The sequence below is a fragment of the Camelina sativa genome, chromosome 17 (genome assembly GCF_030686135.1).
Source record: "Camelina sativa cultivar CO46 ecotype springtype chromosome 17, ASM3068613v1".
Taxonomy (NCBI): Eukaryota; Viridiplantae; Streptophyta; class Magnoliopsida; order Brassicales; family Brassicaceae; genus Camelina; species Camelina sativa.
In genome coordinates this window covers 17,380,623-17,400,079 of record NC_141896.1, presented here as the reverse complement: position 1 = coordinate 17,400,079, position 19,457 = coordinate 17,380,623, and the positions used below count along the sequence as shown (strand labels likewise).

At 32.3% G+C, this 19,457-nt stretch overlaps 4 protein-coding genes across 12 annotated transcripts; 3 read left to right on the top strand and 1 right to left on the bottom strand.

Moving 5' to 3' along the window:
- The first annotated feature begins 1,115 nt into the window (after window positions 1–1,115).
- On the top strand, window positions 1,116–11,849 carry LOC104756981 (WAT1-related protein At1g68170). 3 transcript variants are annotated; one of them, XM_087494389.1, is made up of 16 exons: window positions 1,116–1,380; window positions 1,708–1,766; window positions 2,056–2,133; window positions 3,353–3,432; window positions 3,524–3,657; window positions 4,063–4,280; window positions 4,447–4,508; window positions 4,624–4,681; window positions 4,883–4,969; window positions 8,985–9,153; window positions 9,504–9,566; window positions 9,660–9,776; window positions 9,888–10,134; window positions 11,046–11,204; window positions 11,331–11,482; window positions 11,559–11,849. In XM_087494389.1, the coding sequence occupies exons 10-16, from the start codon at window positions 9,008–9,010 to the stop codon at window positions 11,716–11,718; spliced, it is 1,044 nt and encodes a 347-aa protein (XP_087350515.1). In that variant the 5' UTR covers window positions 1,116–1,380; window positions 1,708–1,766; window positions 2,056–2,133; window positions 3,353–3,432; window positions 3,524–3,657; window positions 4,063–4,280; window positions 4,447–4,508; window positions 4,624–4,681; window positions 4,883–4,969; window positions 8,985–9,007; the 3' UTR covers window positions 11,719–11,849. The 3 variants fall into 3 exon arrangements, 2 of the variants coding, with proteins under 2 accessions (XP_087350515.1, XP_019095293.1); XR_015586324.1 differs by lacking the exons at window positions 4,447–4,508; window positions 8,985–9,153; window positions 9,504–9,566; ... (3 more) ...; window positions 11,331–11,482; window positions 11,559–11,849 and having other exon boundaries at window positions 4,883–5,168; XM_019239748.2 differs by lacking the exons at window positions 1,116–1,380; window positions 1,708–1,766; window positions 2,056–2,133; ... (3 more) ...; window positions 4,447–4,508; window positions 4,624–4,681 and having other exon boundaries at window positions 4,943–4,969; window positions 8,985–9,073.
- LOC147923926 (uncharacterized) lies at window positions 5,322–7,418 on the bottom strand. Its single transcript, XM_087496575.1, has 4 exons — window positions 7,239–7,418; window positions 7,100–7,134; window positions 6,884–7,029; window positions 5,322–6,682 (listed from the first exon to the last, which is right to left on the bottom strand). Exons 1-4 carry the CDS (start codon window positions 7,416–7,418, stop codon window positions 5,322–5,324), a joined length of 1,722 nt encoding a protein of 573 aa, XP_087352701.1.
- A 491-nt stretch (window positions 11,850–12,340) lies between the features above and the next one.
- Window positions 12,341–15,465, top strand: LOC104756980 (WAT1-related protein At1g25270-like). Of its 7 annotated transcripts, none has more exons than XM_087493970.1 (8): window positions 12,341–12,565; window positions 12,885–13,149; window positions 13,348–13,410; window positions 13,697–13,813; window positions 14,061–14,319; window positions 14,616–14,774; window positions 14,880–15,031; window positions 15,120–15,465. In XM_087493970.1, exons 2-8 carry the CDS (start codon window positions 12,986–12,988, stop codon window positions 15,283–15,285), a joined length of 1,080 nt encoding a protein of 359 aa, XP_087350096.1. In that variant the 5' UTR covers window positions 12,341–12,565; window positions 12,885–12,985; the 3' UTR covers window positions 15,286–15,465. The 7 variants fall into 7 exon arrangements, with proteins under 7 accessions (XP_087350096.1, XP_087350098.1, XP_087350097.1 ...); XM_087493972.1 differs by having other exon boundaries at window positions 12,376–12,565; window positions 13,019–13,149; XM_087493971.1 differs by having other exon boundaries at window positions 12,376–12,565; window positions 13,019–13,149; window positions 15,114–15,465.
- A 546-nt stretch (window positions 15,466–16,011) lies between these two features.
- Window positions 16,012–17,401, top strand: LOC104756979 (uncharacterized). The gene is made up of 3 exons (XM_010479651.3): window positions 16,012–16,219; window positions 16,310–16,360; window positions 16,548–17,401. Exons 1-3 carry the CDS (start codon window positions 16,078–16,080, stop codon window positions 16,577–16,579), a joined length of 225 nt encoding a protein of 74 aa, XP_010477953.1. The 5' UTR covers window positions 16,012–16,077; the 3' UTR covers window positions 16,580–17,401.
- Window positions 17,402–19,457: the final 2,056 nt, after the last annotated feature.

Below are 19,457 nucleotides of genomic sequence, written 5' to 3'. Positions count from 1 at the left end.
TCGGAATCGAAATTTTTCTCGTGGTATTTGGCAGCTTTCTTGTCCCACAATGGTAACTCTTGTCCTCTCTGTCAATCTTATCTGAAATTTATGGTCAGAAACTTTGTAGTTCTTATTGCAATCTTGCACATTGAAATCATAAATTTCAATAATACTTCCTTCAGACAACTGATTTCCAAACTTTTGAAGAAGAGATTGATGCACTGTTCCTTGAATTGTATTTTCCTGTGTTTAAATGTATAAAATTACAATAACAATAAGAATAAATAATTATTAATTGGAACACAATATCTAATATAATCGTGCATTAAAACTAAGTATGTACTAACCTTTTGATCCAGAAATAAAAGATTCATTCCTAGGAGTTCATTATCTTTTTTGAAATTTTTGAATTCCCACTTTCGAAGTAGACGAACTGTGATAGAATGACGATAAAAACGTTTACGATCCAGTTGATCTAGTGTTAAAAAACTTTTAGCATTAGCCATGATGAAGGAACTGTTCTTTTTTTGAAGCAACAAAGAAGTTGTGGTTTTTTTTTTTGCGTGTAAAGGTTATGGGGATGTTGTTTGTTTTATAATGTAAACAACCGACATTAATAAGGTGTGTTCCTTTTCCTAACAGAGAATGAGCTTTAATATTCCTTCTTTTATTTAAATTAGGAGATAAATTGTGATAACCACGTCACTTGGATTTAATAGGAGACTTTTTTTTTTAAATCGAGTTTGGGATATTGTTGAGATTTGTATACGTAATTTTGTGTATATCTCCTATATATATTGTTTTACATGCTCTTTTGACCTTTTTCTCTCATGAATTGTTTTTTTTTTTTTTGTAGAAATTTTTTTATAGTGTTTGGTACTTTATTTCTTATTTTTCTTTTTAAAAGATAATAATAAGATAGTAAGATATTAACAATCTTGGATTTCTTTAATGGAATTATTATACGTGATTTAAATCATATTGTATTGTAATAATTGTGTAATAATTTTAACAAATCAAACATGGGCCACGAACATAAACCATACAAATGGGAATGTTTACAAAAACTGGTAAAAGCCCAAACAAAACCCATATTATTTTTTTTAAATGACGTAATGGGTGGATTTTTTCTCAAGTGCGTTGCTTTTTAGTTTTTTTAATTAAAAAATATAAATCATAAATGATATTAGCTTTTCTCCTCATTTACAGAACGGCGACTTTGCCGACCTTAAAAAAAATTACAGAACGACATTTTTTTCTTCCCAACATAACCGTCCTCTCCGTCGACTCACTCATCGTCCCTACCGGTATCGATATCACCGCATCAGAGACACGCACTCCACCGTCGACATCGACGTCTCTCTCCCCTTCACCGGCGAGGAATCAACCTCACTTAAGGTATATGCTTTTTCGATTTCAATCCCATTATGTCAAATTGATGTATAAATTTTGTATAACCGTAAGGAAATTAGTGCGGTAATATAGTGAGTATCTCTATTGCATAGAATTAATGAGATTTTTGATATAAAATATTGATCTTTATTAAGAACGAAAGCAACAATACATTATATTTATTGCTGTAATGAGATTTGTGTAGAATGGACTTGAACCACCCAAAAATGTGAAGATTTGAGGAGTTTTGGATAGAAAGTATTGATCTTTATGCGTTACATGTTTCAATTTTTTCTTTTGATTAATATATCTGATTCATTTGATATTTTGCAGTAAACATATTAGTCTTTTAATCCGACTTTCATGTGACGCTCTGAACTCCCAAATTAATTGTAAGTATCTTTCACCTATTCTCTATTATAGGGTTGGGTTTGTGTATTGTTTGGTCCGTTTAGATTGTACTCAATTGGAGAAAGGATAAATCTTTTTAATTTTATAATTGTTAGAGACTTAAGAGTTTATGTGTTAGTAACCAATTAGAAACAAAAGAAAAGTTGAAGGTATGAATGAGTAGCTATGAGATCATTTCATTCTTGAAGTGGACTTTAAAATGGCAAATAAATTGGACTTTACTCCTCTACTTTTCAGTCATATAATTAAACTTGCTTCTATGTTTTGTAGGGATCTTGCAATGGATTTTATATATGAAAATAGTTGTGAAGATTAAACTCAAAGATGAAATTTATATCTTCACCTTAGGTAAGCAGTGGAACATATTCTTTGATTTGCCTTAAATTTTTTTGTATTGTAGTATAAATTTAGTCTAAAAAATGGGAGATAAAATTATAAGTCTAAAGAAAACTTGTTACGTTCTTGTAAAAAATTACTGGAAAATAGTATAAATAGAACTATAAACCTGAAATCTTTTTAAAAATCACCAAAATTTATAAAACTTGTAGGTATAGTTGTAGAAACTTTAGTTTTAATCTCTCTCTTAAAATCATATGTTGTTGAAAACTTCTTGATAGACAATATTTTGTAGAACATTATTGTCGTAGTGTTTTGTATCTCCTTTAAGAATCTGAAGGCCTGTAGTTGTAGTGACTCTTGAGAGGGCTACGTATAATTGTCCGTGAGAAAAGACTGGACTTGGCAAATATAAACCAACCTTGTTTAAGCTTTGACCTTAGCTCTTGTTGATAGTCATTGCATAGCAAACTCGTACCGGAAATTGACGTCTTTTGAGTTTAAAAGGCCATTTTGCATCTGTTGGTGTGAGACTTATTCTAGGAATAAGAACCCGTTTACCCACATGAGTTCCAGTGAGTATTTCTGCTTCAATAATCCTATTGCCTAGGCGAGTTATTATTAGTCTTGTACCATTGCAAAGTCCCTCTCGTTGATTAATATTCCTTAGTAGCATGATTGGTGCATCTATCTTCAGATCTAGTTTATGATTAGGAATACCTGAAAATTTCAATGTATTTAAAAAATCAGTAGGGTAAAGAATATGTTGATTTGCCACTTCTTCTTTGTCTTCACCGATGGTATCAGAGCTCAAATACTCTTTTAGTTCTCCCTTTAAGCATGTTAACATATAGTTATTCACTTCGTCCACTGTCTCATTTCTTGGAGTAAGAATTGCTCTCTCAATCAGATAATCCTTATCTTTGAAATTAAACTCGAAGTTGTGATATGTAGAGTTTGCAATGCATCCAATTGAATCACCGTTGTTTTGCAGGAGCATATTGGTGTCGATTTTTACTATTCCTATATCGTCATCTATGCTTCTATATTTTTCTGGTTTAGATATTGTGCCATCACCGATACCTATTAGCCATTCTGCAAAATCTTTCTCCGCCTGGTGCAACCTCATATTTTTCTCAAGAGTGAATATAGAGCAATAGTTCCATAAATATGAACGGTTGATTGTTGCCATAACAGTTTCTTGTCTGGTGCCTTGTGGTATAACTGGCAGAATTTGTCTAAAATCACCACCAAGAAGCACTGTTTTTCCGCCAAAGGGTTTGTTTGCTGCATCTGGATTTGCCACTGAGAGTACATCTCGCAAACTCTTATCAACAGCTTCAAATGCAAATCGATGGCACATGGGTGCTTCATCCCAAATGATGAGATCTGTTTTTTCCAGTAATTCTGCAAGCATGGAACCACGACTGATGTTACAAGTACTGTCTTGATGAAGATCTACCGGAATCTTGAAACGTGAATGTGCAGTTCAACCGTTAGGTAAAAGTGTAGCTGCAATCCCGGATGAAGCTACTGGTAATACAATTTTCCCCTGAGATCTTAATCTTGATATGATAGTCTTATACACATATGTCTTTCCTGTTCCACCTGGTCCACTGAGGAAAAACAACTTCCCTTTTCGATGGTCAATTGAGTCAATCACAGCATCATACACTTTCTTCTGCTCGTCATTTAGTGTTTGTATCAACCTGCGGTATTCTTCATCTTGTTTATGAATATTGTAACTCATTTCATCTTGAAGCATTGAGTTTTTTATTTTCTTCAACAACTCTTTGTCTGGTTTTGGCATATCTTCAAAATCAGTCAATGATCTATCATTTTGCGCTAGTATTCTTTCGATTTCTATAAGTGTATAACTCTGTAGCTCCTCATCAGAGAACTTTTGATCATTGAAGCTGAATGTTTTTCTTTGATTTTTAGGTATGTCATCAGCTAGGTGACGCCAACAATGCTCCCATAAACTAAGAGGGCTACTTAATTCGCAGTAAAGTAACAATGTCACAAAGAGATGACGAAGCTGAAAAGGATATGCATATTGTGCTGCTTCGTCCATAGCCTCCTTCCATTCAGAATCACCATTCAACATCCCTCTAGCATAACATGCCGCCTTGAATGTCTTATATTTAACATTATCAACGGTTAGTAAATCATCAAAGCTTGTTGGCCCTTTTTCTGTATTCAGCAGCATTCTCAAGTAATATAAGTCTCCTGCTGTCGGATGAATGTTTACTATTCTTCCTATGCCGAATCCTTGCTTCCTTTTTGACCATGTTTTCGCATCTGCATCCCACACGTAATATGAAGGGAATTGGATATATGTAAGTTTTCTTGCTTCAGGACACCGTTTGTTCATCTCAAACCATTCAGTAAGCATTGTTTTCTCGATTCCATCTTTTGACAGAATGTATTCTAGTATAGCTCCTTCAGGGTAAACAATTCTTTGTTGGTTTGGTAGGTGTAATGATAGTCTTGTTACTGCAGGTTTTTGTTTATGTATATCGAATGCAAAAATTCGCCAAGTAGCTTCACATGCAGAGAGGTAACGACATTCTAGATAGTTTTTTATCTCATTGATCTCTTCTTGTGATTCAGTCTCTTCTCTATTTTGATCCACTGCTTGTTTTCTCTCGATCTTCATTGTAGCCATGTCCACTCCTTTTGTGATATATTTGAATAAATACTTTATGGCAGATGACCTATTGCACCATTCTACATTGACGTGAGCTTTATATTTTTTCAGGAGTGCGAGATTGTGAGGCACAACATAGCTGTTATCAAGCTTTGTATTTCCCTTCATGACAAATTTTCTTTCGTCATATCTCCTACGGTAAGTAATGTAGCCAGTTTCACCAATATTTGTGGTATTGTTGTACGGTTTTGGAAACTTTTTGGTGCATTTGTTATCATCCATACATTTTGGCCCACATGGTCCATGCATCATAAATTGTTCAACCAATAAGAAACCTTCTGGATCACTCTCCTTATCTGGTAACTCAGAGCTAATAAAACTATCAATATCTTCTCGACTTTGATTTTGTTTCGACTCTTGTAACCATAAAAGAATGTGTGCATGAGGAAGTCCACGTTTTTGAAACTCGATTGTGTGAACAACTGTTTAGCAAAGAAAAAATTCACTTGTATAAATTGTTTATGTTAATAAATATAAATATTAATAATAGTTAGTAATAAATTATGTTAGTACCTGCTGTAATAGGGCCGAAAAAGACACCATCTTGTAGGTCTTTAAGAAGTTCTTCCAATTTCATTTTAAATACACGACATTCAATATCAGGTCTTTCATTTGCATTCTCATTTCCTGCCTTTTTTATATGTTCATTCACTTCTTCCCATTTTGGATTTGCTGTTATAGTAATGAAAAGATCTGGATTTCCATACCGTCTACATATTGCCATTGCGTCTCGATAATTTTCTACCATATATCGCGGTCCGCCTGTGAATGAAGATGGTAAAATTATTTTTTGGCCTAGCTTTTTCGAATCTGCATCTCCTTGTTCAACTGCATCACATACATTATTGTATAGATCTGCTCTAAGTTTTTTCTGGTTATACAAATAAAAGTTCATACGTTCTTGTTCGATAGCAGTATATGCATCAACCACATATTGATGAAAAAGACGGCCTGAACGTATTATTGTTCCTGGAGATGTCAATCTAGTATGTATTTGGTATGCATAATACTCTCGCATTGTAACGTATGCCCTTTTTGTAGTAAATCCTTCTCTATATGGAATGGTTTTTTCCATATAACCTTGTTCACCGTATGGAAACAATAGAGGATATTGTAGAGACATGTAGGATGGATGTAAAAAACTGATGTATTGTGGTTTTTCCATTTTAGGATGCACTATTATATCTCTCTCACAATTTGGAATAGACATGTCACCCACAATAAGTCCAGCAATCTCTTCTCCTTGTGGAAGATCAAATTGTCTACCACGTTCTTTATTTTTGATTAACTTAATCGAGTATTCTTCACTTCCGGCTTCGTATCTATCTCTAGCTATTCTAAACACTTTAGCTAACTCATTGTACTTGTCAAGTATTTCAATTAATCCACTGAGAATACTTTCATTCAACTCAGTATTTTTTCCTTTTGCCAGTGCATTGAGACGGTTTTGAAGTTCATGAGCGGTATCATATATGTATAGCTGCGCAAAACGTGGTATATCTCCTTCGACTGGTAGTAAAGATCCAATTTTGTGGTAGTTCTGACCATGCATACGAAAAGTGAAAGGTCCATTTCCTGAATTGATATCATAATCAATTTTTCCTCCCATTGATGTAAAAGCAAGCATTGAATTATATGCTCGTATATTGTTCCGAAACGATGTTGACCGTAAGAGTAAATCATCTAAGTAAGATGGAGGTTGTCTAGATTGTTGCAGAACAACTCGTCCTTGTTGACAACAAATCGAAAATTTTAATTCTTTTCCACTATGTTTTAAACTTTCAGATTTCCACACCAAAGCCTCACAATAATTACATATCACCAACTCATTGTCCTTTCCGTTTTTGTTTCCTGAATTAAGAAAAAAAAACAGTTTTATATAATAAGATTTTGCATCGTAATTATGGTCAACTATTGTAATCAACGTATCACTAAATTATATGTACTTCTGTACATCCAATATTGTTTAAACGTAATTTTTAAAATCTGACCATGATTGAGAAATAAAATAAATATTTGATGATAGGATTTTCCAAACAATAAAATATTTACCATGATTGTTTGTCGTTTGTGCTCTTAGAGATCTTCTTTTTTGGTCTATAACATGATTATTTTGATTCTTATCAATAGTTAAATTTGATGGTTTTGACTGCTTGCTAGTTCGAGCTGCCTTTGATCTTGATCTTCTGTGGTAAATCCTGCAATATTTATTTTTATTAGATGAAAGTGTTGCAAAATTTTACAATATAATAGAATAAAAGTTCTTACCAACTTCTAAGCTGCGTAGTTGTAACTTGAGGACCCTATATTTTGTAAATTTATGTTAGACAATGAAAGATTGAAAGATAATTATGACGTTAAAGTAGTGGGAGATATATATGAAGCATTATAAAAAGATTTTACTTACACATTGATTTAATTTGTCTATCCATGTCTGAAGCATAGTTAAATCCAAACGTATATGAGGTTCATCTGTCATTGTCTTCTCTATCATAGCTATTTGCTCATCGTTCATAATACCTCGTTTTCTTTTGCTGGGAAGTTTTTCAAGTTTCTCATATTCTGGATTTGGTTTCTCATCGTTCATCGTTCGTAAATAAGTTTTGGTTTTTTTTTCTGAATACTTTGTGAATCTTAATATACATATTTATAGTGATCCACTTTCCTAGCTGCATTGGGTATTCTTTTTTGTTTTAAGAATATAATTTTCTTATGTAGATAAATACTCCAACAGCTAAAATTTTTTAATATCTTATATAATTTTTTTATGTAGATAAATACACCAACAGCTAAATTTTTTTAATATTAAACTATCCACCGAAAATCTGTAACTTTCCACATATAAATAATTTGATAAGTTTTTTGTTTTTCCTCGTTTTTGTTTTAATATTTTTCTATTAATTTTTAAAAAAATTTAACACATGTCAAAATCTCAGATTAATAACTTGACACGTGTCAAAATCTTGTTAATGACTAACTTTTAAAATTTAAACACATGTCAAAATCTCAGATTAATAACTTGACACGTGTCAAAATCCTGTTAATGGCTAACTTTCAAAACCCAAGTTTATATAATAAGATAGAACGAGTAGTTATAACCGTAGGGGCGTCAATTGGGCTGGCCCGGTTTGGTCTGGTTCGAAACCCGTAAAGCCCGTATATGTTTGAGCCCGGTCCGGTTCAGTCCGAAATATTTCCGAGCCTATATTTCAAAGCCCGAGCCCGGCCCTAATAGGATTCTGGGCTTTTCGGGCTTTTTAGGGCTTATCTTACCGATCAAAAATTCAAACTTATAAGCCTTAAAAAACAGTGTTTGAAGGTGCACTATAAAAAAATCAATCAAAAATTTAATAACTCATATATATTCATTACAACCAAATTAATTTAATATAAAAAATTTAAGACTAAACAAAATTTTGATACTTTAACTAAATAAACTAATATATAATTCATATAAAATATCATGGATAAAATTTTTTAAAGTATTAAGTATGGTTATTAAGTAAATATAAAAACTAGGATTAGAGTTTAAAACTTTAATTACAATAAATTATTAATCAAATATTGCAATCAAACAAAAATGTTAACAAAAAAGTATAAATATATTTGTTAAAGGACTTTCCGGGCTGGCCCGAGCCCAATCGGGCTAAGCTCGAAAAACCCTATAGCCCAAGCGGGCTAAGGCCCAAACGGGTTAAGCCCGAAAGACCCGATTTTTCCTGACATATATATTTAAGCCCGAGCCTGCTATTTTTCAGGGCCGAGCCGGGCCTGTCTGCGGGCTTTGGCCCTAAACGACATGTCTAACCCCGGGTTATATAACATTGGTTTGTCCTTTTAAAAAAAAAAAATCAATATATCTAGATGTTAATCGCATTATTGAATTTATTGTTGTTGTATAGAATTGAATGAGAAACTGGCGTGGCGAATGCATGGTTTCATGGGTAACTTCATCACGCTATTTTCCAAAAGCGTAGCCCTATTGGGACGCTCGTAGTGTGTAGACACTTGGTTCTCTAATCAAACTCCAACACGCATGTTTATAATTATATATAGAGCCATATACACTTGGCCGAGCGTATAGATAGATATTCATTTCTCTTAAGCATTCAACTTATTTTCTCTAGACTTCTGGTGAAAATGGTGCTTGCAGATGGGCTCAAACCGGTGGTACTGATGCTGGTGGTTCAGGTGGCTCTAGCCGGAGTCAACATTTTCTTCAAGCTGGCCATAAGCAGTGGCGTAAGCCTACCAATTCTCATCGCTTATCGTTTCCTCTTTTCCACCGCCGTTATGGTTCCTCTTGCTTTTTTCTTTAACCGGCAAGTTATTTCCTACACTAGCTAGCTAGTGTGACCATTTTAAATTATTGGAGGCCATTTACAAATTTTGCTGTGTCCTATCTTTTCCCCCCTTTCTCTCTTCGATATCTATACATCCATCGAAAATCGAAAACTAAAATATATAATTCCAAAATATAAAGTAGAAGTAGAGTATTATGTTATAATATTAAAACTCTCAATTTCCTTTGTCTTTTTGTGTGTGTGTGTTTATATTGTCTACTTGAATGACTTAAATATATGGACGTTTATGTTCATCAAGTTTTCATGCATGATCCGGATGTTAATTTTGCTATTCAGTTATTAATAATATATCAACTAATGTTTTACAGGGGGCAAAACGTAAAAATGACAGGGAAAATTATCTTCCAAGGCTTCCTGTGTGGCTTATTCGGGTAGATAGTTTCGAGAAGCAAATACTATACTCTTGAATCCACTGTATTTTCCAATCATAAACTGATTAGACTATATACATATGATACATGCAGAGGATCATTAGCATACAACCTATATTCCGAAGGTATGGCACTAACGTCGGCTACGTTTATGTCTGCAGTGGGTAATCTTTTACCCGCCGTAACATTCATCGTTGGCATCTCTGTAAGGTATTTAAAATTAAATATTTGTTATTGATTGAGAGATCAAAATATTCTAAAACGTTCCGGGTTCATATAACATGCAACTTTAATATACATAAATGTATTTATGTATCATAGGTTGGAGAGACTAGATTTAGGATCAATGGCAGGGAAAGCAAAAGTATTTGGGACATTAATGGGAATAGGTGGAGCAATGTTGTTCACCTTCTACAAAGGTTTTCCCATTGATTTCTTGAAGTCTGACATTAACCTTCTACCCAACACTAGAAGCAGTCATGTGGCTTTGTCGACGTCCCACCAAGTGTTGGGAGTCTGTTTAGCCTTCGCTGGTTGCATCTCTTATTCCATATGGATCATCATACAGGTGAGCAAATTAACTTGCATAAACACTAGGTTTGTTGTGATGGGCCGATCGACAGGTTAGGTTGGCTCGCGAAGATGACCATATTTATTTCATCAAAACAAAAAAATTAATCAGAGCCAGTCCAAGCCAAGTTCGGTCCATTTCAAGGCTACACATGCCGAGCACAGTCCGTCGAATCAACCACTTTTTATTCAATTCTTCGGGTTAGCCAAATGCCAAAATTTAGGACCAAGCATGTACCTGAAGCAACGCTCAATATGGGCTAGATATAAAACGTGCTTGACCATATATACATGTGCGCAACATGCATTGCTAATAGGAATGTTGTGTTAGGCTGAACAGTCTTGTTGATGGGTCGACTCGCGGATATACTTGTTCTCTACTAAAATAAATTAGAGGTGGTCTGAATCGGGGGTCTAAGTTAGGACTAAACATGTATATAAAAGCAAGGCTCAAACTGAGATGGATTTACAGCGAATTTAATCTAGGCTGACATGTATGCTCATTACAATAACCCTAGATATTATAGTGACTACATGTCATATCTAGACATTGATTTACGAGTCACTTGACTTGAATGGCATACACATTTTTTCAAAACATGATCTTGCGAGATACATTAGCATTCACAAAAACTTGAAAAAAATTATAAAACGTAAAATAACATAAAAAGGGATCTTAGATGTATCTGCAAGTTTTAGAATTACAACTACATTATATTGGACTCAGTAACTTTATTCATCCACTAAATAAGTAAATAGTAGCTTTGAACCGTTATTTAAATTTATCATTTTATTCAACTTAGAATTATTTTCGTTTTATTGATTATGATATTCAGTTATTGATTTCGTGTACCCATCAATTTCATTATTTTCTTAAGTTACCAAATTAAGAATTTCATTACATTACAGGCAAAGATGAGTGAAACATTGCCATGCCAATACACTAGTACGGGGTTGATGAGCGTAATGGGTTTCTTTCAATCAACTATCTATGCGTTGTGCTTGGAGAGAGACTGGACGCAATGGAAGCTAGGGTGGGACATAAGGCTATGGACAGCTGCATTTTCGGTATCGATCCAATTTTTTAATGTCACTATTTTAGTATTTTGTATATGTTATTATAAACCTCCGAGTATTGATCTTATAAATTACTAACAAATGCATGGTTGGAATGAAAACTATGAAAACGATTAGGGAACAATAGGAACAGCTCTAATAGTAACACTAACAGCAATTTGTGCGAGGCTAAAGGGTCCACTCTTTGTAGCCGCTTTCAACCCTCTAATGCTCGTAATTGTAGCCTTGGCTGGTGCTTTGTTGTTGGACGAAATGCTTTATCTAGGAAGGTAATTAAAAGGCAATACATTTGTTAATAGTTAATTACATAATGTTTCACTTATTCAGTATTTTCAAAATTTTCAGTATATTGGGAGCAATATTGATTGTATGTGGGCTATATGTTGTGTTATGGGGAAAAGGTAAAGAGTTGAGTGGATTAGTTCCGTCGGGAGAAAGCAAAACACATAAATCGCTCGAGATTATTGTTGCTAGTGCTAACCATGGTGGCTCGATCTCTGGCTGAAATGAAAACGATAGAAAATGACACTAGTGAAAGAAAGAATGTTATCAGCCGTTGATATTATCAGTTCCATTTATTTTCAAACCGTACTAGTGAAATCAATTTCTTATTTAGTTCAATTAATTTTCTGTACATGTATTGATATTTTCAATTAGTTTTCTTTTTATGAAATTTTAATTGAATTTTGCAAACAGTCGTAACAAATTTACAATTTATATTCGGAGAGAGTTTTTCTTAGGTATAATATAATGTTATCATTAAGTTGGGTCAGTATAAAGAACTTCTTTTTGTTTTCATAATTCTTATAATATGTAAGTATCGCGATACTTGCTTTTCATTTTTGGATCTATCATCTTTAAAACAATGCGCAAGTCACATGAAAGGAGAGTAGGAACGGAAGAGAAATCCAAACCCAAAACTTCCAAATTTGGATTTTTACCAAGTGTATAGCTTTTACGTACGCACGTTGCTTACTGACAATAATGAGTTAGGAGCCTTTAACTCTCTTCTGGAGTTCTTATATGTGGCAAAGCAATCGTGGGGAAGCCACAAAGCATGCTTAGCACGTGTCAACGTCAACCTAATATGTTACTTTTATTTACATCTTGTTTAAATTCACATGTGTAGTATTAATTAAAAGTTACTAGCACCGAACAAGTTGCTGCATTGTGATTTTGGCTCAAATAGTAAAACGCATTATACCAGCGTACAAGAATGTTCGGCATCGAGTATCGATGTACATGTCCAATATATTTCTACTCCTTTTTTAATAAGATGCTTTTTGCAAAAAGAAAAAAGAAAGAAGATTCGTTAATCGTTACTGGTGAAACGCTCTTGATAGCTTGTGGAGGTAGTACTCGAACGATAATAAATAGTTTCTTCTTGTTTTTTTTGCATTACGTCTTCACTTTGTACTCTGTTGTCCCTTTGATAATGAATATACATTTCAACACATAATCTCTTTTTTTTTTTTTTTTTAATACACATTTAATAAGAAGGTTCGCGCGATCGTTTAGAACTTTGCTTATTAAGTCACAAGTTTCCATAAACATGCAATTGAATCTCACATTTTTTAATATCACTTAAATTGTTCACGGTCTCTACAACTGAAGTGGAGCACAATGAAAAAGGTATAGAGGTAGGACTAAATACGAAAACACCTTGGCTAGATAAATAAGGCTGATCATGAGCTCAGGAGCACTGGATAGTATATGGTTAGAGTGTGTCTGAAAGTAAAAACCAGAAACTGTGGGGCGAAACAGCTAGAGAAATGAAGGGTGTAATTTCAATGGTGGCGGTTCAGTTTATGTTCGCAGGGATGTTCATCTTGTTTAAGATAACGGCCCATGATGGTACGAACCTCAAAATCCTTGTGGCTTATCGTCTCTCCTTCGCTACTCTTTTCATGTTTCCCCTCGCCCTTATCTTCCAAAGGTTTGCTATTATTATGTATTTTACATTTTTTATTGTTATTTGATTATGTGCATTTTTAATCATATAAAGCTTACTACTATGCGAAACGTCAGATTTAACATATTAGGACAAGTACAAAAAACATATCTTCAAAGGACCTTACTTAATATTACCCATTTTTTTAATTATAGTGTTTTATTTTGGATTCCACTTGATCAGGAAGAAGCGGCCAGAATTTACATGGAGGCTGCTCTTACTAGCATCTCTTTCGGGGTTGCTTGGGTACTCATAAACTAGTACTAATTATTCAATTTTTAGCTGAGATTTTGGGATTTTTATTCATTTATCTATATATGGCGAGAAAAAATATATATATATATATATATATATATATATATATCAAATTCCATAGACAAAACAGTGTTGATGTGTGTATATATTAATGATTAATGAATGTTAGGCTTGCTAAATTGCAACTAGAGAATCATTCATTTGAACCTAGAGCTCCCATAGAATTATTTTTGCATGGTGATTATATAATAGTTTCAGGTTATTGACTACTTTACAGAGCGGCGATACCAAATATTCTCTATTTGCCGGGTCTGGTTCGCACATCAGCGACATTTTCAGCTGCGACCAGCATAATTGCCCCATTGATCACCTTGGTATTGGGTTTGGTATTTAGGTTAGACACATACAACTTTAATTCATCAATTTTTGTAGTACAATCTACTATTCCCTTAATTTTAACAAATTTTTGAAGACATAATCATCAAATTTTAATATCTTTCAAAAACCGAAGAATATTATCAATGCTTTAACTAATCTGCACACTTGTTCCATTTGTTAAAATTTGAATATTTTCCAGCTGATGAGAACTTAAAGGCTATATTCTTATTTAACATCCGTTCGATTTGTCATTGAGCCAACAGGATGGAGACTCTACGGCTGAGATCGAACGAAGGGAGGGCTAAGCTGGTGGGGACGCTGCTTGGTGCCGGTGGAGTCCTCGTGTTTATATTCTATAAAGGTGTCGAGATTCATATCTGGTCAACACACGTTAACTTACTCAAAAGCTCGAGTGCTGGTCAATCATATGGCCAAGCCACTACGAACCACCACGTATCAATCCCAGGGGTTCTTATGGTTCTTGGCAGTAACGTTTCCACCTCACTTTGGTTACTATTGCAGGCAAGTGCTACAACTATATACTACTACCAAAAAAAAAAAAAACTTGTTTACACACTATTATTCAAATAAAACATTGTATAAAACTAGAATATAATTGACATAAAAGAAAAAAGAGCTATTATATCGTTACATATGTCTGGGCCTTGATAAGATGTAATTTTTGCTAAGAAGAATTGAGAAATAAATTGATAAGTGTAGTGTAATGTAGAAGAAATAGTCGAATAATAAATTGAGTTAGTATAAAAAAAGTTTTGAGCATTGATAATAAGTTGCTAGACAACGCCAAATGTTTATAGGCAAAAATAGGCAAGGAACTTGGAGGGCTTTACTGGAACACAGGTCTGATGAATGCGGTGGGAAGTTTGGTGTGTGTGATTGCTGCTCTCTGTTCGGATTGTGACTGGAAGCAATGGCGATTAGGATGGAACATTACCCTCTTAGCTACACTTTATTCGGTAAAACAATCTAACATATGATAAAGGATCGGTTAGAGATGCGCCTAATTGCGTATGTAGATATTGTGTTACACGTTTTTATCTTTAATGTCCGTTTATGTGTAGGGAATCGTGGTTTCCGGAATGGTCGTGCCTCTGGTTGCATGGTGCATCGCAACAAAAGGACCATTATTTGTTACGGTGTTTAGCCCTATAAGGTTGGTGATCGTAGCCCTGATCGGATCATTTGCTTTAGAGGAAACGCTGCATTTGGGAAGGTATATCAAACCCGATCCTGTATCGACTAAACTATTTTGTGTGAATCTCTTATTCAATATTTTTCTTTTCGTTTTGCGAAAGTTACAGTATAATCGGTGCCATGATAATGGTGGGAGGAGTATACCTAGTGGTATGGTGTAAAGCGCAGGAAAAGAAGAATGGCTCTACGAAATCGGACCATATTGTAACAAATAAGAATATCAAAGAAATGGACCTTGTCAATCTCCCAGCTATAAATAGAGATGTCCCCTGAATCCACCATATGGTTACAGCATCATATATAATTTGAGTCCATAGAAAGTAGGATCGATATGTGAATATCCATCCATATGATTGCCTGAATTGGTGTTTAATTAGCCTTTGTAGTATCTCTCAAATTTCAGAATGACTTCGGTATTATAACACAATGAAATGCTATGTTCTATTTCTAAAATGCTATGCATCATTATCCATCCATAGTTATTACCTCTAAAATGCTATGTTCTATTTCTAGTTTGTTTCATTATCTAAGTCGTAGACTAGTCGTAAGAAATTATGACAACTAATCCTCCACAAGATTACATATCAAATTTTATGTTTTTGAAGTGATTAGTTACTATTTTCTTCGGCTCGAGGCTGGAACTCAAAGCAAACATCATATGTTTTTGCATGTGCGAAGTAACTATCAAATGATTAATGAATTTATATGTGTTTTCGTGTTATGTATACTGTAGATTTTCACGTTGATATACTGTAAATTATGTAATTAAGTTTCACAAAGAAAAAAAAAACTAAGTGCATGAACATGACTTTATTAATTAGTCCACCGTTGTTGCCAAAAGAAAATTTATTTAGTCTACCGTCGAAGAAATGAAACAGCAGTAGACAATTTTTGAAGTAAAATAAAAGGGATAGATAACGTTAGGAGAGGAATCATGACACGTGAACATGCACTATCGGTCAAACCTGGCAACGGGGACATTTCTTTAAATACCCACAAAATATCACTTTAGAAGAGAGAAGGAAAAAAACAAAAACAAAGAAGATCTAAGAAGAAGAAAAGAGAATGATGAAGAAGCAAGTGACAATAGTGGCGGCTCTTATGATTCTGATGGCTTTATCTTCCAACTTGGATATGGTTGCTGAGGCTCAATTAGGCCCCGGAGACTGCTACGACGGTTGCTCTACCGCATGCGTCCAACGTGACCGTGAGTACTCTCTTCTTTATTATTAATTGACCCCAAAAAGGTTTCTCTATCCATTTGTATAATTCCTAGTCGATCTTCTCTTTTCTTCAGCGAGAAAGACGTCCCGGTGCGATCGCAAGTGCTCCATCCGTTGTGGCCCAGGTATAATTATGAAAACCGGATCTGTACCGGACCGGTCTGTCTAATTTGTAGCAACCCCTGATTAACCTGTCGGTTGAGGTTATAGAATATTTTGCCTGTAACAAGAGATCGGAGTTTCTGACTTGTATCTGAATTGAAAAACCAAGAGTGGACTTGGAACTGATGTTGATGTACTTTGTAATTGCAGATGCTGTCAGGGCAAGAGAGACTGGTGTTTGAAACTCTTTTATTTTTACTATGATCCCAATAAATTAAATTATGTTGTAATATCTTTCTATATAAACGTATCTCTGTAAAACATATTCTGTAACTAGATTTATATTAGTGACTCACTATTTTAATTTGATAAAAAATTATTTTCTATAGTAAATTAAACTAGGTACTAATCCGCGGTTTTCTGCGAATTCAATTTTTTTTATAAAAATTTAAAATAATTTATTTTGTTATTATGTTATTGATAATGGTTTGTGATTAAAAATTCCTTTTGTTTATATTATAATTTTTGTATTTTAAAAATGTTTATCGAAAACCTGTCATGGAGTAATGAATAAGATTGTTTAAACCTTTGTCAATTAAACACAATCTTTTCTATAGTTGTATTTGTGAAGTAAGTAAAAAGATATAAATTAATTGACAATAAAAATTTGTATTTTTTATTATATTTTATCAATAAATTTTTTATTGTATTAACGTCCTTTGATTATCGATTAGATTTTTGATAAAATTTTAACATGGAAATTTTTTTTGATAAAATTTGTAGTTGTAGATTTTATTCGATTAGATTTTAAAAATCTTAGCTGTTAATATATACTTTTTTAAAGTACAAATTAGTTTTAATTCGAATAGATTTTTTTTATTATTCTACAATTTATTTTATTTGATGTGTCCACTATTTTTGTTTTTAATTAATTATATTCAATTAATTAATTAATTTTAATTAAATTTTTCTAATGGCACTTGAATGTAATTTTTTACACATTTTAAAGTTAGTTTTATATTTGTACTTCTCAATTAATATAGTAGAATATTCGTTGTCAGTAATTTTATGATTTTAAAAGACAAACAGTTACACATAAAGTATTCAATATGTCATATTGAAAATACTAATATAAATTAGTTTTATTTTTAAATATTGATAGCTTGAAAATAAATGTTGGGACTTAATTTGTTTTTATGTATATACGTACTAGTGATTTGTGTCCCATTTGAAGATGTATAAGAAAGCCTCTTATTTTTTATGGTAAAACTGACAACTAAACAAAAAATAGATTGTTAGGCAAAATTATCTTTGAAATTAATTAAATCGATGTGAAATTTAGAATTCAAAATTTACTTGGATATAAGATAACGTGTCAAAACATAAATTGGTATTTAACAGCCATCAATGTTTATTCAATATATATTTCTTCAATATATATTTCTTCACCAAGTGATGCTAGTTTGAGTTTCCTTCACCAAAAAAGTGGGTATGAAACAATATTATGAAAAGTGATGCCAATATTTATTCACCAATAAGCCCGATACCCGTTCCCTTCTATTTTTTCTCATTGATAATATTATGATATAAAGTTTTTTGAATGTAGTTCAACAGTTTTTGTATAGTTCCCTTTTATTTTTTCTCATTGATAATATTATGATATAAAGTTTTTTGAATCTGGCCAATATTTATTCACCAATAGGCCAGAGCTCCAACAACATCGAGTTGCCTTAAATTATTGCACTTAATTTGTTATCGAGGTTGAAAACCCGTTCTATAATGGCCTGTACAGAGACAAGTTAGCATATTCAACATAACAACTTAATTTATATATTCATCAAAATAAATTAACTTACTTATTATTTTAACTTTAGATGTTTAATTTGATTCAAATAAGTTTGGTGCATGGTACATAAATCAGCAATATTTGTAGTCATGGATTTTCTTCCACACACTATAACTACATTATGTGGGTAATCATGTTCAAAAAATTGGCAATGAATTTCTGACAAATATTGCTAACAGATTTTTGACAAACTAAAATTAATAATTAAAAAATATAATTAAATTGCATAAATTCATTAAAGTTCAAGACATTTTCAATTCATAAAATTTAATTAAAATTCACAACAAATAATTTTGTCGTAAGAAATTTTGCAGAAAATTAAAAGGAATATGAAAGGAAAAATTGTGGAAGGATTTTGGTAAAAAAGTTTCTTCAGTTTTTTCTTACAAAGATAAATCGTAGGAATATTTTATTATATAAAGTTGGGTTCTCAAATTTAGTAATTTATATAGTCGCGACATGTGTCAAGTATATCGATAATATTTTAACTTCAAAAAAATTTCATTTAATAATTATTACTTATTTGGAAAATTAAAAAAATCCTAAAAATAAAAGGATTACAATTAATATTTTTAAAAGGTATATAAAATCAAAAGTAATCTATTATATCACTTATTCTAATAGGAAAGTTATATATTAAATTAGTAATTTCAATAGGAAAATATGTGCAATTAATAAGGAAAATATTTGCAATTTATATGCAATTATTATTTATTATAATCATATAAAAGAAATTTAGACAGAAAAGTGATTAAAGTATAAAAAGGTTTAATGTGTTGAAATTAGTGATGCTGAAAAAGTGTTAAAATTAGTGATTAACATAATATAAGAAAAATAAGATAATCAAAATAAGAAATTATTGTAATTTTCTTAAGTTTTTCAATCGGTGAATAATTTTGACAGCGTATTCAATATTATGTTATTATATAAACCTTGATTTTCAAAATTAGTAACTCATGTGATCGCGACACGTGTCAATTTTAACAATTAAAGATTTTGTCAAGTGTTATACAAAAACATTATTTAACATATTTGTAAATTATAAGAAATTAAAATTTTAAATAAATTAATAAATATAAAAGATAGTTCATATATTACTAATTCTATAAGAAAAAGAATTAAGAAAATTATACAATTACTTACTATAATACCATAATTAAATAAATTATACTGTCAATTATTAATCCTAAAAGAAAAAGGATTGTAGTTACTCAATTTTACATAAACAAATAATTTTTCTCATAATAACGTCTTTGAATTTTTGATTAATTTAT

Bases quoted from the DNA above. Each gene is read 5' to 3' on its own strand.
- LOC104756979 (XM_010479651.3), top strand. From the start codon at position 16,078: ATGATGAAGAAGCAAGTGACAATAGTGGCGGCTCTTATGATTCTGATG. The intron at 16,220-16,309 runs GTGAGTACTCTC...TCTTTTCTTCAG, and splicing joins CGCATGCGTCCAACGTGACC to CGAGAAAGACGTCCCGGTGC. The intron at 16,361-16,547 runs GTATAATTATGA...TTGTAATTGCAG, and splicing joins CTCCATCCGTTGTGGCCCAG to ATGCTGTCAGGGCAAGAGAG.
- LOC147923926 (XM_087496575.1), bottom strand. From the start codon at position 7,418: ATGAACGATGAGAAACCAAATCCAGAATATGAGAAACTTGAAAAACTT. The intron at 7,135-7,238 runs GTAAGTAAAATC...TACAAAATATAG, and splicing joins TAGACAAATTAAATCAATGT to GGTCCTCAAGTTACAACTAC. The intron at 6,683-6,883 runs GTAAATATTTTA...TTCTTAATTCAG, and splicing joins ACAAACGACAAACAATCATG to GAAACAAAAACGGAAAGGAC.
- LOC104756980 (XM_010479653.3), top strand. From the start codon at position 12,986: ATGAAGGGTGTAATTTCAATGGTGGCGGTTCAGTTTATGTTCGCAGGG. The intron at 14,775-14,879 runs GTAAAACAATCT...GTTTATGTGTAG, and splicing joins TCTTAGCTACACTTTATTCG to GGAATCGTGGTTTCCGGAAT. The intron at 15,032-15,113 runs GTATATCAAACC...GTTTTGCGAAAG, and splicing joins GAAACGCTGCATTTGGGAAG to TTACAGTATAATCGGTGCCA.
- LOC104756981 (XM_087494389.1), top strand. From the start codon at position 9,008: ATGCTGGTGGTTCAGGTGGCTCTAGCCGGAGTCAACATTTTCTTCAAG. The intron at 9,567-9,659 runs GTAGATAGTTTC...TGATACATGCAG, and splicing joins TTCCTGTGTGGCTTATTCGG to AGGATCATTAGCATACAACC. The intron at 9,777-9,887 runs GTATTTAAAATT...TATGTATCATAG, and splicing joins ATCGTTGGCATCTCTGTAAG to GTTGGAGAGACTAGATTTAG.